Source organism: Cavia porcellus, unplaced genomic scaffold (genome assembly GCF_034190915.1).
Source record: "Cavia porcellus strain 051 isolate PalLab524CR breed Dunkin Hartley unplaced genomic scaffold, mCavPor4.1 scaffold_25, whole genome shotgun sequence".
Taxonomy (NCBI): domain Eukaryota; kingdom Metazoa; phylum Chordata; class Mammalia; order Rodentia; family Caviidae; genus Cavia; species Cavia porcellus.
In genome coordinates this window covers 1,353,537-1,368,605 of record NW_026947508.1, presented here as the reverse complement: position 1 = coordinate 1,368,605, position 15,069 = coordinate 1,353,537, and the positions used below count along the sequence as shown (strand labels likewise).

Here is a 15,069-nt window from a genome sequence, read left to right as displayed (position 1 = left end):
GGGGACAGCCCCCCGGACATCCCAGGCCTAATAGGACCATGGGCAAGGAGCAGAATTGAGAGGACGGGAAGCCTTGTAACCCCCCAGGTGCCAATGCCGTTTCTCCAAAGGGGAGCCCACGCTGTCCCCAGCCTCCTTCTCCTCTCGCTCTGTCAACACGTCTGCAGCATGGTAGGGACCGGGGCACAGAATTCTCCTGGTAAAACAGTCTCCTGACTGGACGTAGGAGAGTACAGCAGAGTGTGGCGCCTACGTACACATCTGCGTGAGCAGGATTCTCCGCATGTGCTCGAATGCCTGTTCCTAGGTGTGCCTGTGTGTGCCTCACACACACATGTGTGAGTGCATAAGTGAGTGCCTGAGCTGAGTGCGCTGAGCCCGCCTTCCTGCGTTTCCCCATGTGAGGCCAAAGTACGCCCCTCCCCATGCCATCAGAGGGTCTCAGGACTCAACACAGCAGTGGCAGCAGTGGAGCTGGGCGGTCCTGTTGCTCTGGTTAGCGGCGGCCCTGGCATAACTGAGCGAAGACCCCCGCCCCGCCCCTCTGTTGTTCACAGGGTGTCCCCGAGCAGCTGGCATCCACCAGCAGAAGGCTGAATATAGTCCTGGGACACCTCTCCCCAGGGAGTCTGAGTGACAAACCCCACTGCCAAAGGAGCCCCAGCCCAGCAAGGGTGCCCGCCTGGTCTCAATGCTGTGCAATCCCCCTGCCCACAGACGCCCCTGCCAACGCTGTCTGCAGCCCAGTTGGTGACCTCTGAGACAGAACCTCTGCTGAGCCGGGAAGCAGGCAACTCTGAGCTGGACCCAAGTGGGCTCTGTGTGGTCTCTGAGGTGCACAGGCAGATGCCCCACATCGCTGGCATCTGTATGCCACTCACTGTTCACACGCTTTTGGATGAGCCTGTTAATCTGGGGGCCACATCTGAGGCCCCAAGAGACGCTGAGGGGCTCTGTTCACTCACACATCAATCTGGCCTCACCACAGAAAGTTCCAGAGACCCAAAATAGCTCCCAACAATGACACATCCAAATCCAAGGACAGTAAGAGCAATAATAACAGCCGTGTCCAAGTGTTCCAGTCATCATCCCAGCAGGCCCGGCCGCTCTGCCCCTCCACCCTCCTTGAGGCTCCGTGGCTTCCTCTGCATCTCCTCCACACTGCTCCAGAGCGCCAGGCTGTCGATGACATGCTTCCCTGAAGCAGGGCGTACAGTCCACGGGGATGCAGCACCCAGCAACAGCACTGCCCTCCCCCACCCCCGACCAGACCAGCTCTGCCTCTAGGCCACTGGCCCCTCTCTTTGTCCTGACCCAGCAAAGGTGGGAGATACCAAGAAGCAGCTGGGCGCTAGCTGGGAGGCTCAAAGGTTCTCTGCCCCAAGCAGGGGACCCAACCTCAAGCCAGGCCCTCCCTGGGAATGGAAAGAGAGGTCCAGCTGCCCCTGGTTCCAGGTGGCAGCAGCTGTCCTGAGTCCAAGGACAAGGGCCAGTCCAAATCGAGGTAAGCTGCTGACCTCCTGTCCCATCACGGGGCCCGGGGTGCTCACACCAGTCCTGCAGGGGCACCTGCCAGGTCATGACAGGCACAGGGATCAGAAAATGTTCCCTCAGGACAGGGCTTGCAGGTCTGCCAAGGCCACTTGGATGCACAGGAGCTGAGCCCTGGGCCTTCGATGGACACGGGGCCTGAGGACAGTGCTGGTTTGATCCAGAGCTGACTAAGGCAGTGGAGCCTCATTTTGAGTTTGGGAGCCGAAAGCCAGGAGCCTTCCCTAAGGCCACAGGGATTGCCAGGGACTCCACATATCAGGTGTGACCTCAGGGCTCTCCACTGCCACCCTTACGTGCTGAGGCTCGCCCTCACCCGATGCTGCCTGCCAACCCTGATGGCAACTGACGATCAGGCAGGGCATGAAGGTGCCTGATTTTGCTTTGCATGGGAGGAGGTGGTCCAGCTGGTCTGGCTCTGCATAGCCAGGGCCCCAGGTGTCCCTCCCAGTACCCAGGGCCAGGTAGTGCCCACTCCCTAGTGATCAACCCCAGCTGATGCGAACCAGGTATGTGGTCAGGTCCAGCTGTCCCTCTATGTCCATATCAGCTCATGGGGCTTGTCCCTAGCCATTGTCCTAGAAGGGCTGTCCCTCCACTGAGCGTGGAACAGGCCACGCATGTGCTCATGGAGGCCTGGTGAAGGCCAGCTCAGGGCTACTTCCTTCCCACCTCAGCCTGTCCTTCCTAAGCCATGCTCTGTCTGGTGGGCCCAGGAGGGGTGCGGGGGGCGAGGGCTCAGGCTGTAGGGGCAGTCTTCTCACCCCCCACCATGGCCCCCAGCCCCAATTCCCCTTTGAACGAGGGTAGCGTGTCGGATGCAGGCAACCTAAAACCCCGGGCAGCAGGAGAGCTTGGGCAGGAGCACAGAGGATTCCTTATCGGCTGCCAGCCCTGGGAGCTCAGGGGCAGTGAGAGGGGCCTGGAACCAAGTCCCACCGCTGCCATAATTAGCAGATGAGATTCAATAACAAACAGTCGCTTTCAGCAGCTTTATCTAACCTTTGGAAGGTAAGATTAACACCTTCGATGGAAAGAAAGTTAAAACTCCGGGCCCTCTGCTTTGCAATTCTGATTCCCAGCCGGGAAACCAGAGAGCCCCTCCTGGGACGTCCTCTCTGCCCCCAGGACTTCTGAGCTCTCCTACTTTCCACTGTTTTTTTAGAACTTTTGTTCTTAAGGACACTGGGCTGAATGTGCAGCCACTAAACTGCACCCCGTTTGTGGTGCACACGCGCACACACGGATGCACACGCCCCAGAAGGTCTCAATATTAGGAGTCGGGCTTGTGGTCAGAGATGCCGAACCTCCAGAGCCCTGCAGAGACGGCAGACCTCCTGTCATCCACGTTCACTTGCTGCCCAATTTCACTTGCTCCGGAAGAAGCCATCCAACTCGTTCCTGCAGGGCTTCCTGGAGAAGCCCACAGTCTAGAAAGTGGGGCTACGGGGGCTCCTGCCCCTGTGAGCTGTCAGCAGCGCTGATGAGAAGGGGGGTCTGAGGACACCGCCCACATGGCCCCGTTGCCCTTATTTTTAAAGTCATGTCAAATCACTTCCAGGGAAAAATTGATCTGTCTCTGATAGCTTTTCCGCCTGCTAACGTGATAAATAAATAATTAGCCGCATCATCGGGCTGTTTCATTAGAGAAAGCCATGGCGAGGTGGCCGAGATGGAGAGACCGCGGGCGGCCGGGCAGGTGGGCGGCCGCGAGTCCCCCGCCCGTCTCATGACAGCATTTGTGTTCTGTCAGTCCCTGGCTCACGGTCCGCCCGCGCTGGGAACTGAATACCCTATTCAGAGCCCTCGCACCGCGTGTTATTGCAATTTAATATTTTCACACACACACACATCATTATCTCGCAACCTGACACTGGCAGCGTAATTCTGTAATTTTTCAAGAGGCCTAATTTTTCTAAATGTGAGCACCAGGGCCCAGGATTGCTGCAACGGCCCCTTCTCCTCGGCGCTTCCTGGGGGTTACAGCGTGCCACCATCTCTCCAGTCAGAACTTTTCTGGGTTCTTCTCCGGCAGTGATCAGCCGCAACACGGCTTTGGGCCGGCCTGGCACGGGCCGCTGATGGCTGCTGTGTCTCCCACGCCTCCCAGAGCTGAGGGCACAGGGTCCCACGAAGCCGAGTGGCTCTTTTCACAGCATGAGTAGGCAGGCAAGCGTGTGATATCGCTGATAAACAGAAGAACGTTTTGCAGCAAATCTGATTTGAATGTCAGGCCCACGCTCAACACAGGTGCACACACATGTGCGGGCGTGCAGCACGCTCGTGCACGTCTGCACGCTCCGTGCGGACAATCCCGAGGTGCTGGCCAGATGAAAGCCCATGTTCAGGCCATTCCTCTCCCCAGGAGTGTCAGCTCCAGCCAACAAAACACTCTCTGGTTTTGAAGTAGTTCAGGAATGTGTCGGCTATTCCAGGAATCAGAGCCTGCCAGTGATTTGCAAGGCCAGACATTTCCCAGGGAGCCGTGTCCTCGGCCGAGCAGGTGGCAGAGGGGAAGGTGGCACAGCCCCGAGCCAGGCTGTGCTTCCTGCTGGCTGCTGCTGCCTGAAGTGCCACACTTTCACTGAGTCAGTAGGCACCCTGAGTCACCACTGCACGGGCCCCAAAGGCAGCCTGGCATTCTGTTGCCCACCCGGGAAATGTCCCCATGGGAGCTCTGTGATCACCCGAGTCTCCTCTGGAGTTGGAGCGCCAGGGAGGCTGTCAGGCTGGCACAAGCTGAGTCTGTTTTCCAACACAGCAAAGCCCTCCACTGGGTTTTGCCTGGGCACTGAGGTGCTGGTCCTGTGGGCACCATGGGGCTCCTCCAGCCAGCACCATTCTGTCTTTGTTTCAAGGTTTTATGGACTCATGCCCCGGCCTCTCCGAGGAGGAGGTTAAGCCCACCAGGCAGATACAGATGTCTGAGCATTTGCAAACGCAGCTCCCTTTCCTCAGAGACCCAGCTCGAGGCAGCAACCAGAGTCTATTATGTAAATCCATATTTTGATAGAATATCGACTGCTGGAGTCTGCATATAGATACTGGATTAAACCGCGTCACAAGAAAGATTCTAGGAACACGCCAGGCCACCCAGGCATTCCGTCTCTCTGCTGAAATGCTGGGGGTGCTGCCTGCCACAGGTACTGGGGAAAAAGACTTCATTTGAGCCGCGGTATTTAGGAGAGGACACCTGGGAGCCCCACAGCCTCCTCGCCCTAGCTCTCATCTGATGCTCTGATCTGAAGTAAGGCTGACTGAGTAGGCTGAGTAGATGGAGAGTACCGAGGCCGGGTGGGCTGGGCTGGTTCTGGCTTTCTGTCTGCTGAGCAGTTCGCATACAGGGCTCAGGGGCCGCAAGCAGGGACCCTCTCCCTAGCCAGGATGCCGAGGGTCTGGTGGGCGCCTGCTAATTCCCAGCTTGCTGTGCTCTGCAGCCACCAGCTCTTGGGGACAGCCTGTACCCACTGAGCTCGGGGACCAGTCCTCCTGGAGCTAGGCCTGTGGCCGGGCAGCATTTTGTACCCCCAGGTGAGCATCGCTCAGAGCCTGCACACAGTAGGCCCATAGACAAAGACATGCTGGGATACAGGGGGAGGCAAACAGACCCATGGGAATGCAGCCGCCAGGCCTGCGGGAACCAGGGGCCTCCGATAAGAAAGGGCTGGCAGATGCCGACAGCTGTTTCAGCCCTGAAGACAGATGGGGGGGCTTCTGCTGGGCCGAAGGGTGGGAGGGAGGAGGGGACATGGCCAGCTTTGAGCACAAGGTAGCCCCAGCCATACATCCAGAGGCAGCCGCACACCTGGGCACATGCACACCCAATTTGAAAATAAAATAACACTGAATGACCACACATGCATCTCATCCCAGGCCCAAACTTACAGCAGGAACAAATTCTGGGCCTGGCTAATGCAGAAGGGAGGTTGGTGGTGGGTCCAGCTGTATCCTCAGCCTGACCACCCCCCACCACCTGACCTCGACACCCCGCAGGACTCCCACAGAGGGCGGGAGGCTGAAAACCCACAAAGCAGTTTTCCAAACATGCCAAGGAGATAAAAAGAAAACTTGCCCTGCTGCCTGCCTGATCACAGTAAGATTTCCACACACCCTGACCTGGCCCCCAACCCATCGACTATACGCAGAAGCGCACACCAAGAGCCCCTTGCAGATCCTTCTGTGCAGCCCTCCCTGTCTGAGACCACAAGACAGATTCACTCCCCGGCACACAGCCATGCTCTGACCACACTTAAACTCACGTTGATTCTCCAAAGCGTCTTCGCCTTTACCTGGCACAGGTAGGGGTTGCCGTGCTGGAAGCCAAACTGAGCCCAGCTTGGGGAGCAGGAAAGGGCCAGGTGTGCACACAGACCAGTGGAGGACAGGGTCCTGACAGCGGCGCCCCAAGCCCATGCCGTGGTGGGGCCCCTGAAGGGCCCCCCAAACTGTGAGCCCTCAGAGGCAGCCTCCAGGGCGCCTACAGGCCTGGGCTTGTATTTGCACTAAGCGTTGGCTTTGTTGTTCTTTCTAAGGTAGAAAAAGTAGACAAAGCCACTTATTTCTCAACTCGACAACACACCAAATGGGAAGCAAACCACAGGCATATGGAGGTCACTTCAATGGGCACTGTCCCTGGAGCTAGGGAGGTGCGGAGGCCCAGACACCGCCCACACCCTTAGCATCTGCCCAACCCTCACAACCCAAAGACAGAACACACCTTGGTCCCCCGGAAGTCTCATTAGCACCCAACGCTGAAATCTGTGTAGAATATAAACTCTGGGTCAAAAGGAGTAAGCTGAACCCATTTTGGTTCATCATTCAGGTATGCAAGAGGCAGAGCAGAGAAGGCCCTGTCCCTGGGGGTGGCCAGGAAAGCAGGGCAGGTTTCTGGGGAGGACTAAACAGCCTTCCCTTGCCTCGGGCTGCAGCCATGCTCCAAATGAGGTCTTTCCTTCCAGATGGAGCCCCTCAGCACCACTGAGGGGACCTGCAAGAAGTAAAGACCCCTGGGAATGCTGAGGGCTCCCAGACCCTCTGAGTCGAGTCCACACTGGGAAGAGCAGTGGCAGTCTCAGAATCAGGGGAAAGGACTCCCAGGGCCACCACCCTTCCATCAGTCTCAGCAGGACCACAAACTCCACCAGACACAGCCAGGACCCCGTGGGCGATGCACATCCCAATATACACACGCATGCACATGCACGCGTGCCCCACACACACACACACACACCACACACTTGCTGGGCACGCCCTTAGATACCCATGCTCCGTGAGTCCAGGCTGGAAGTGCTCGAATTCCCAAGTCCCTGTAAGCAGCGAGAGGCCATGGTGTCCCTAACTTTACTCAGAGGCCTCTCACGTCGGGCTCAGAAGCGGACATGTCAGGATTTGCCTCACTTTCCCAAGCAGGGCGTCATGGTGACCCGAGGCTGTTAGAATCCTAGTGTGAGCTGATTGATGCTGCACATGGGTCACTTGGCTCCTGCACCTGTAAGGACCAGAGTGGACGTCTCTTGTTCCTGTCTCTTAGGAGCTGGCAGGCTGGGTGACCCAAGCGCTCCAAAACACCAGCCTTGGGAGGGGTCCCTTTGGCCGACAGTGAGTTTTGGGTGACTGGCTACGCCCAGAATGAAAGAGCACTTCCACCTGCGTGGGTCCATAGCTGGCCAGGCCCCGCAGCATCGAGGCCTTGAGACGGCAGAGGTCAGGGGTGGGGACAGCACCTGCCTTGTATGAAATGTGCATGGGACGATGCCAGGCCGTATTTAGAGGAGATGAAATATTCACCAGGACCGAGCCATGTTTTAAAATGATTATAAATTATTTTAACAGTGCATTTGCAAAGGGTTATAAAAACAGCCATAATATATTTTTTTCCTTAGATTCTAGAATTACCAGTGTGACAGCTAATGCAATAATGATTTGTTTCAAATGCCAGTGTTTAAGCTGTATAAAGCTGATTTTATACATTTTTCCAGTAGGCCGCATTGTAGTTAATGAAATTAAACACACCAATCGCATTTGTCCCCAGGGGACGAGGAACTGAACACACCACTGGTTTATTTTTTTATTAAAATAAATTGCAGCCGGCAAGATGGACTAATTGCATACAGAATTGAAAAAGAAACATTCCATTGATATAATTAAGCCAATTTTCATGGACAGAAATAGTTATAGTGGATATAAAATAAGCAAAGCCCTCACCAGAATCTGACTTCCCTCCTTTTTTGCACAAAACACTAACTGTTAAACAAATATGTATCTCAAGCGGCCGGCACTCACGTCTTCCAGTGCCGGGCATTGTCCCTCAGGCCTGGGAGAGGCCAGCTGAAGGCCAGCACATCGGGCACCTCCAGGCGGCGGCGAAGTCGGTGTTGCAACCCTCAGACTGGAGTGGTCAGAGCAGGAAGAGGCCACCCTGCCCTGGCTCCAGGGGCTGCGAGAGCTGGGGACACTCTAGGCCCAGAACTCACCACAGCCCTGGCCAAAGCCCACGGAGTTCCCAGATTTGAGGAACAAAGCCTGCTCCAAGCTGAGGTCTCCCCTGCTGCCCGGGGTTGGGGGAGGCTGCAGACTTGGGGCGCCCAGCAGGCAGGCCCTGCTCCCCAGCTGGGCGCTCCTGTACTTTCAGAAGGCAAGAGGAGGTGTGCACACAGGACCTCCCCGGGGTTGCACCCTGCCCGCCCCTAGGAGAAGCACCTTCATCAGGGCAGGGGAAGCCACAGGCTCCTGAGGTTCCAGGCCAGCCCTGAGCAAAGAAGGGCTCCAGTCTGCAGGTGGCCAAAGCCCTAGTTGGAGGGCCATGTAGGAGCTGCGAGCATGTGGCTCTCCTACTTGACTCTGAAGAGCAGACCTGCTCCAAACTGAGCAACAGCCTTGAGAAAATGCTTAAAACCTGACGCATTAAAAAGCCACTATGGAATTAGCTCCAATCTGCAGTGCCCCATGGGTAGGGTGGCCAGGAGAGGGCCCGGAGATCCTGCCTGACCTGGCATTCCTGCAACCCTGAACTTGCTTGGGGTCTCTGAGCCCTAGGAGAGGTGCAGGCTATACCACACTCTACCCATCCCAGGATCGGGGTGAGAAGTGGGTTTCTGTCTACCAGGGGGTCGTGGACTCTGGCCCCGGCACCTCCACCGGCTATCTGCCTCCCTGCCCACCAGAAACTGGGGTGGCCCCAGCTGCACTCCATACATAGTGGCCCACCACCACTTTTCCTGCAGCTGGACCCACAGGTGACACAGCCTTCTCTGCCTGGGCTTTCCTTGAGGACCCCACTACCACCCACACACCTTTGAATTTAGACCTAGGTCGGGTGTACCCTCACATTCCTGGGTCCATCAGGCTCCAAACAGGAAACCCAGGGCCTGTCGTGGGTCTGCAGGTTCGGGTGCAAGACCATCTTTTCCACCCTGAAAGCAGAAATCGACCCTTGGGACTGGATAGGCCGCTAGAGAAAGGCACTGGCTCTAGCCGGCAGGGGCTGCAGGGACCTCGATGTGCAGCGTTGAGGAGGGCTCTGTCCCCCATAGTGGTTGGCGCGGTTACTTTGTGCTTAGGGACCCGGGCTCCAAAGCCCAGCCCAGCCCAGCTCAGCCCAGCCCAGCCCAGCCCAGCGCACCGGCCTTCCTCTTGTCCCCCACGCTGCGAGGCGGCTGGACTCCAACAAAGTTTCTCCCCATATGCTCGGAGACTAGCGCAGAAAAGGCTGCTCTGCCCCGTGCCCTGGCGCCCGCACCCCACGCCTCTGCTTCCAAGACTTGATACACGGGTTTGATTCACAACCTGATAAACTGTATTTAATCTATTTGAAATTTTTAAACGAAATTATTCAAAAGATTTTTAATCCTGGATCATTTTTGTTGAAACCCTAATTATACATCACCTTAATTACCAGTACCAGCCCCCCAGTGATCCCTAATTGCCTCCTAATTGAATAAAACGGAGCTAATGGTGCCCACGGTGGCCGAGAGCTGTCCTGGCCCTGCCTTCCCCAGGAGCCATGGCGGGAGCCCCAGCCACTTCCCTCGTCCTCTGCAGAAAATTCAGGACCGAGTCCTCTGCCTGGAGCACTACCCACAGGAGACCTGGGGTCTCTGGAGCTTTGGGGCGGCAGGATTCCAGCCTGAGGCACCTGCTCCTCCAGGGCAGTGTGGACAGCGGCAGGAGAGACACGGGGGAGGCGCAGCTTGTGCCTATCCCGGAGCCTGCCAAGCGGCTACCCCACAGCCGGCCCGGAGAACCCCTCCAGTACTCGGCCTCTGCACCACGGCACACCCAGCGGCCGTCCAGGGGCAGGCAGGGCCCCTAGACACGCAGCTCAGCGCCCGGGGCACTGGGCCTGGCAGCCAGCCCTGCACTGCCCTGCTACCGCAGCCTCCGAGGTTTCGTCCGAAGCGGGCAGGATGCTCCAGCCCCGCTGGGGGGACCCTGCGGCCGCCGCCCTAACTGGTGCTGCAAGGAAGGCTCTGGGGAGAGCGGCCCGGGAGGGCGCTTCCCAAGGGGAGGAGGAGACAGTGGGCAGTGGGGATCAGGGGCACCCCAGGAGCTGAGCTGGGCCTGTTTCCTCAGCAGGAGGAACGGCTGCCCGCTGGGCGTCCACCGGTTGGCTCTCTGCTCACACATCTCTCAGACACACAACCCCCCGGATCCAGTCCATACCTGGTGGGGGTTGCACCCTCACCCCCCAGCCCTGGTATGAATGGTGTCCAGAACCGTGGTATCTGTCACCTTCACAGGGTCAGGCTTCCACAGGCAGCTCTGATGGGGGCTCTGAGTCCCGACAAAAGAGGTCCCCAGCTGTGCTGTGAGGAGGGTGGAGGTCAGGAGGGCACTGTGGCTCTGCACCCCCCACCTGCCCACCTGGCTCACAGCAGTGGCAGAAACAATAAGCTACTGTTAGAAATTTCATTTCTAAGTGTGGGGCCAGGACAGTCCCCTTCCTCACTGGCCAGCACTGGCCCCACTTGAGTAAGCAGACCCAGTCCCTGGGTTCCCCAGGAACTGACCGCAGCCCTGCCTGGGTGTCCTTGCAGCCTCTACCCTTGAACAGCCAGCCCAATCCTTCCCACAGGCCCTGAAGTGCTACCAATGCAGCCCTGGCAAGACCTGCATGGCCTGCCACCTGGACGGGCCTGGGGCAGGGTCACTGAGAAACACAAACGAAATCACAGCCCTCAGGGGCGGCTCCCCAAGCTCTCCGTCATGAGTCACCTCCCTTGGCCTGGCTGTCCTCCTGTCTCCTGTCCTTCTGTCTGAAACGCAAGGGCAAGGCAGAGCCCTGAATGGCTGCGACCCGGCTCCCTCCCTGCTCCAGCCAGGGTTGGGGCCCTCCAGAGCCCTGGATACTTGGGTTTCAGCAGTGCAGTGGGGACCCCAGCACTTTCACATCTGCTTAAAACACTGTCCTGTGAAATGGAATTCCTCAGTGGCCCAGCTGCTGCCCTTCGGAGCCTGCTCAGCCACCTTCTTGGGGAGGGCTGGGGACAACCTCTCAGCCGGGAGGGGCCCCAGGGCTCCCCCACTCCTGAGCTCAGGTCTGGGTTGGGGCAGGTAGGCTTCACCCCTGAGCTGTTTTCTCCACAAGCTTGCGTCCTGGGCTCCCATCAGGTCTGGTCCTTCAGTCTCCAGGCCTCAGAACGGCTGCCTGTGCCTGGCATGGTAGGGCTGGGACTAGGCATTCAACCATCCCCACCTGACAGAGGTGGAGCAGGCAGAGGGCTGAGTGCCCTGCCAGACCTGGGCCTCGGAGGTTTCCAGGGCCTCGCCTGGTGCACGGAGCTGTGCTGTTTGCCTGTCTCTCGCTTGCAGCGAAGTCCCAGGCTTAACTCTTTCTCCCCACAGCTTTGGGCCTCTCCCTGGGAAGGCCGATCAGGGCTCAGCCTGCAGCTTGGATGTCCGAACTTGGGGAAGACCCGCGGTGCACACGCAAACCCAAGCATCTACCCAACACCCACCTCCAGGAGTCAGGCAGCCACGCGGGGAACGCACACAGTCCCTCAGTCTCTGCAGAGAAACGTCTGGTCTAGCCTTGTTCGCACCAAGAGGGGTCAGAGGTCACGGAGCCCCAGGAGGCCGAGGCCAAGGACAGCCGGCGGGGAAGGAGGGCTGGGAAGGGGTGCCTCCCCGAGGGGCCGTGAACAGCCGACCGCGGAGCCCAGGGCGTCTGGCAGCGGACGAGAGCTGCTTTTCCCTGCAGGCTGGGCGTGCGGCCTACGGCTGCGGGGCCCGCGGTGGGGCCGGCCGGCCGGATCCTGAGCCAAAAGGGCAAAGCTTTTCGGGAAAACCCACTAAGCCCGGTGCCCACCGAGCTCGAGCGGGAGGCCACGGCTCTCGGCGCCGAGAGGCCAGGCCGCCTGCACACGTCCCGGTCGGGCCCCGGGCGCAGCCTGCCGGGCCGAGTGGTCGCAGGGCGTCCGCGTGGGGCTCGGGCCGGACTCCCCACCCGCGGGGAGCGTGCGGGGGCGGGGGCGGGGGCGCAGGGCCGGCCCGGCGGAGCCGACCCGCGCTGCGCTCCCGCCGCTTCGCTGTAACCGGGCCGCGGCCGTGCTCCGGGAGCCGCGCTCTCCGGGCCGCCAGTCCCACCTGCCCGCCGCGGCCCGCGGCGCCCGGCCAGGCGGACTCGAGGCCGACGGAGCTGGGCCGCCGGACGCGGAGGGCAAGCGGGCTGCCCGGAGGCGCGGCGGGGGTGGCGGGAGCTCCGGGAGCCCCGGGCTCGGCCCCAGGCGGAGCGAAAGAGAAAGTAAGACCCGGGGCTGGGCAGCGTCGCCGGGCAGCGGTGCTCCCGGCCTCGCGGCGGTGCCAGGCGCGGGAGTGCGGGCGGGTCCGCGCAGGGCGGCGGGCGCGGCGACGGCGGGGCGGCCGGCGGGGACTCTGCGGCCGAGGACCGGCCGCGCGAGCCCGAGCCCCCGAGGAGCGCCCGCCGCCACGCGGGGCACCGCTTGGGAATGAACTTGGCGAGCACAGCCCGAGCGCGGGCGAGGGCTCCATCTTGCTCGCGCGCGCGGCGGCGGCGGCGGCGTCTGCCCGCGCCACCCTGCCCCGCGCCCGGAGCCGGTGGGCGCCGGCCCGCGCCCCCTCCTCGCCCCTCCCGGCTCGGGGTCTCCCTCCTCTGCGCCCGGCTGGCGGACGCCAAAGGCGGTGCTCTAGCGCCCACTATTTCAAAAGCCCGGAATATGATTTGACCAGGACTGCGAGCTAGTCGGAGAGAGAGCGGGAGCGAGCGAGCGAGCAGGAAAAAGTTGCTCTCCCCTCCCGGCAACTTTTCGCTAACTTTCGCTTTTCGCTCCCCTCCACCCCGGCCCTCCCCCCGCCCCCCTCCCCGGCCCCCACCGCGCGCCTCGGGTTCCCGGGCCCGGGCGCCTGACGCGGCGGGGGGGCGGGGGTCCGGCGGGGAGGGGTCCGGCGCCCTCGGGGAGCGCGCGGCCCGGGCGCCCCGAGCCTTCGCGCCGAGCCCGGCCGCCCCGGAGCGCGGGAGGGAGGCGGAGCGGCCCCCGGGCCGCGCTCGGCCGAGCCGGGGGCCCGAGCGGCGGGCGCGCCGAGCAGCCGCGCCCCGACGCGCACCCCGGCCCCGCGCCCCGGCCCCGCGGCGCGGCCGGGCGCGGGAGACTTACTTTTGGCTAGCTTCCGCGCCCTCGCCTTGGATCGCATGGTGTCGGCTCGCGGAATCTCTCTCCTCCTCCTTGAGCCCAGAAGCAGCTACACACTATCTTCATCTCCCCAGCATTGTCAGTTTGGACACCTTCGCACATGCGCACAGAGCACTCAATCTGACACCCCTCGCCGGGGCCAAAAAAACTTTGCAATGTATTCATCATCCTCATCGTCGCGCCGCCGCCGCCGCCGCCGCCGCCGCCTCGGCGCGGGATTGGGGGGCTCTCCGCGGCCTTCCTGGTCTTCACCTCACTTCTGGCTCTCCCCCCTCCCCCCCGCCCGGCAGAGCACGGAACTGGCCCTTTAAGAAAACATTCCGTGCTCGGCGCTCCCGCCCGGGGCCCGCACCCCGGACACTTTAAAAGGACCCAGGTGGCCCTGGAGGCGAGGTGACCGTCCCCCCCGCCCTGCCCTTGCGTCGCGTCGCGCTGCGGCTCGTGCCCCAGCCGGGCCCGAAGATGGGGCGGCGGCCTCAGGGCTCCGCGACTTCCCGGGATCCCGGCGCGCGCGCCGACAGTTCGCACGCGGGTCCGGGCCCGCCGCGTGGGTCGCGTTTCGTTCCTAATTAAAAAGCTCTCGTCCTCGTCGCCCCAGCCCGCTCACTCTCGCACGCACCCCTCGGTCCCGCCCCCGCCCCGCGATCGCGCGGGGGTGTCGGGCCCGCGCGCTTGAACCCGGCTCCTCCGAAGCTCCCTCCGGGCCCCGCGCCCCCCGGGCCCCCCGCGCCCCCGGGCCCTGCCCCTCCCCCGCCCCACCCACGGCTGCCGATCGGGCTCCGCGGCTCGGGAACAACGGCCCGCCCGCCGCAGGCTCTGCGCTCTGCCCGGCCGGCGGGCGGCACCGGACCCACACGGGGGTCCCGCGCGGCGGCGCAGCGAGGACGGCGCACCCAGCTGGGGGCGGCGCGGGGCCTCTGGCGGCCCTCGAAGCCCGGCGTCCAGGCCGCGCTCTCCTGGCAGCCCCGCACCTCTCCGGCCGGCCGGACGGCGCGCCCGGCTGCGCAGCCTGCGGCCCCAGGTGAGTACGCGGTGCACGGGCGCCCGCGCTGGGCCAGGCCAGGCCGGGTCGGGCCTTGGCCTCGGGCTGCACTAGCATCTCGGGCTGTGGGTCCGGGGCAGGTGGAGGATCACAGGCTGCCGGGCGTTGCTGCCCTGCGTGCTCACACCCGATATGCGGCAGAGGGGCCGGGCAGGGCACGGGCAAGGTGGCCCCAGCCGGTGGACCTGGTGGGGTGAGCGTGGGTTCTTCACTGGCGCGTGACTGGATTCGAAGAATGAACTGGAAGAAAACGGAGGCGCTTCCCAGACCGGGTTGCTGCCTCTGCACCCTTCCGGAGTTCCAAGATCCTGCTGGGCAGCAGGACCAGGAGCTGTCACGGGACACCTGAGCCCAGAGTCTCCTTATTGCTCCAGGTGGGGCTCCAAGCCGTACCCACTCCCCTCTTTGTTGTGCAACGAAACCAGGATTGGCAGACCCGAGATCTCCACGCAGAACCCTTTGCCTTGGGGTTGAAACGGTGACCGGAGCAGAACCAAGCCTGGAGCCCAGGTCCTCATAGAGGGTGGAGATTGGGAAGCGGCAGTACCTGGGAAAGGCCTGGTGGAGCCGAGGTGGCCAAGGTGGCTAGGCCTTGCATCTTTGAGTCCCTGCAGCCCACCGGGCTTTCCCGCAGAGATTCCAGCTCCTCTGCAGCACCGAGTTCTCGGCCATTCTGCACCCTGCTGGATGTAGACCATTGCCTCCGAGCTGTTTCCCGCCCTAGGTAAGGGTGATAAGGGCCAGGGACCCATTCCCTGTGCCCTCCCCAGGGTCTGGCCCCCCTTGAGCTCAGTATATAGGGTCAGGCTCTGACAGTCTCAGTCTCGG

At 61.6% G+C, this 15,069-nt stretch overlaps 2 protein-coding genes across 4 annotated transcripts in view; one reads left to right on the top strand and one right to left on the bottom strand.

Annotated features, from left to right (window-relative positions):
* The window catches only part of Prdm16 (PR/SET domain 16), a 266,107-nt gene extending 252,712 nt beyond the window's left edge, over positions 1–13,395 (bottom strand). Inside the window, exon 1 of one of the 3 annotated variants that reach the window (XM_063235342.1) lies at positions 13,164–13,395. In XM_063235342.1, coding sequence (XP_063091412.1) covers positions 13,164–13,200 — 37 coding nt within the window. In that variant the 5' untranslated portion in view covers positions 13,201–13,395. The remainder of the gene's footprint in view (positions 1–13,163) is intronic. The other 2 variants (XM_063235343.1, XM_063235341.1) reach the window with 2 other exon arrangements.
* Positions 13,396–13,661: 266 nt separating this feature from the next.
* Positions 13,662–14,438, top strand: LOC134472855 (collagen alpha-1(I) chain-like). The gene is made up of 2 exons (XM_063235221.1): positions 13,662–13,746; positions 13,798–14,438. Exons 1-2 carry the CDS (start codon positions 13,662–13,664, stop codon positions 14,436–14,438), a joined length of 726 nt encoding a protein of 241 aa, XP_063091291.1.
* Positions 14,439–15,069: the final 631 nt, after the last annotated feature.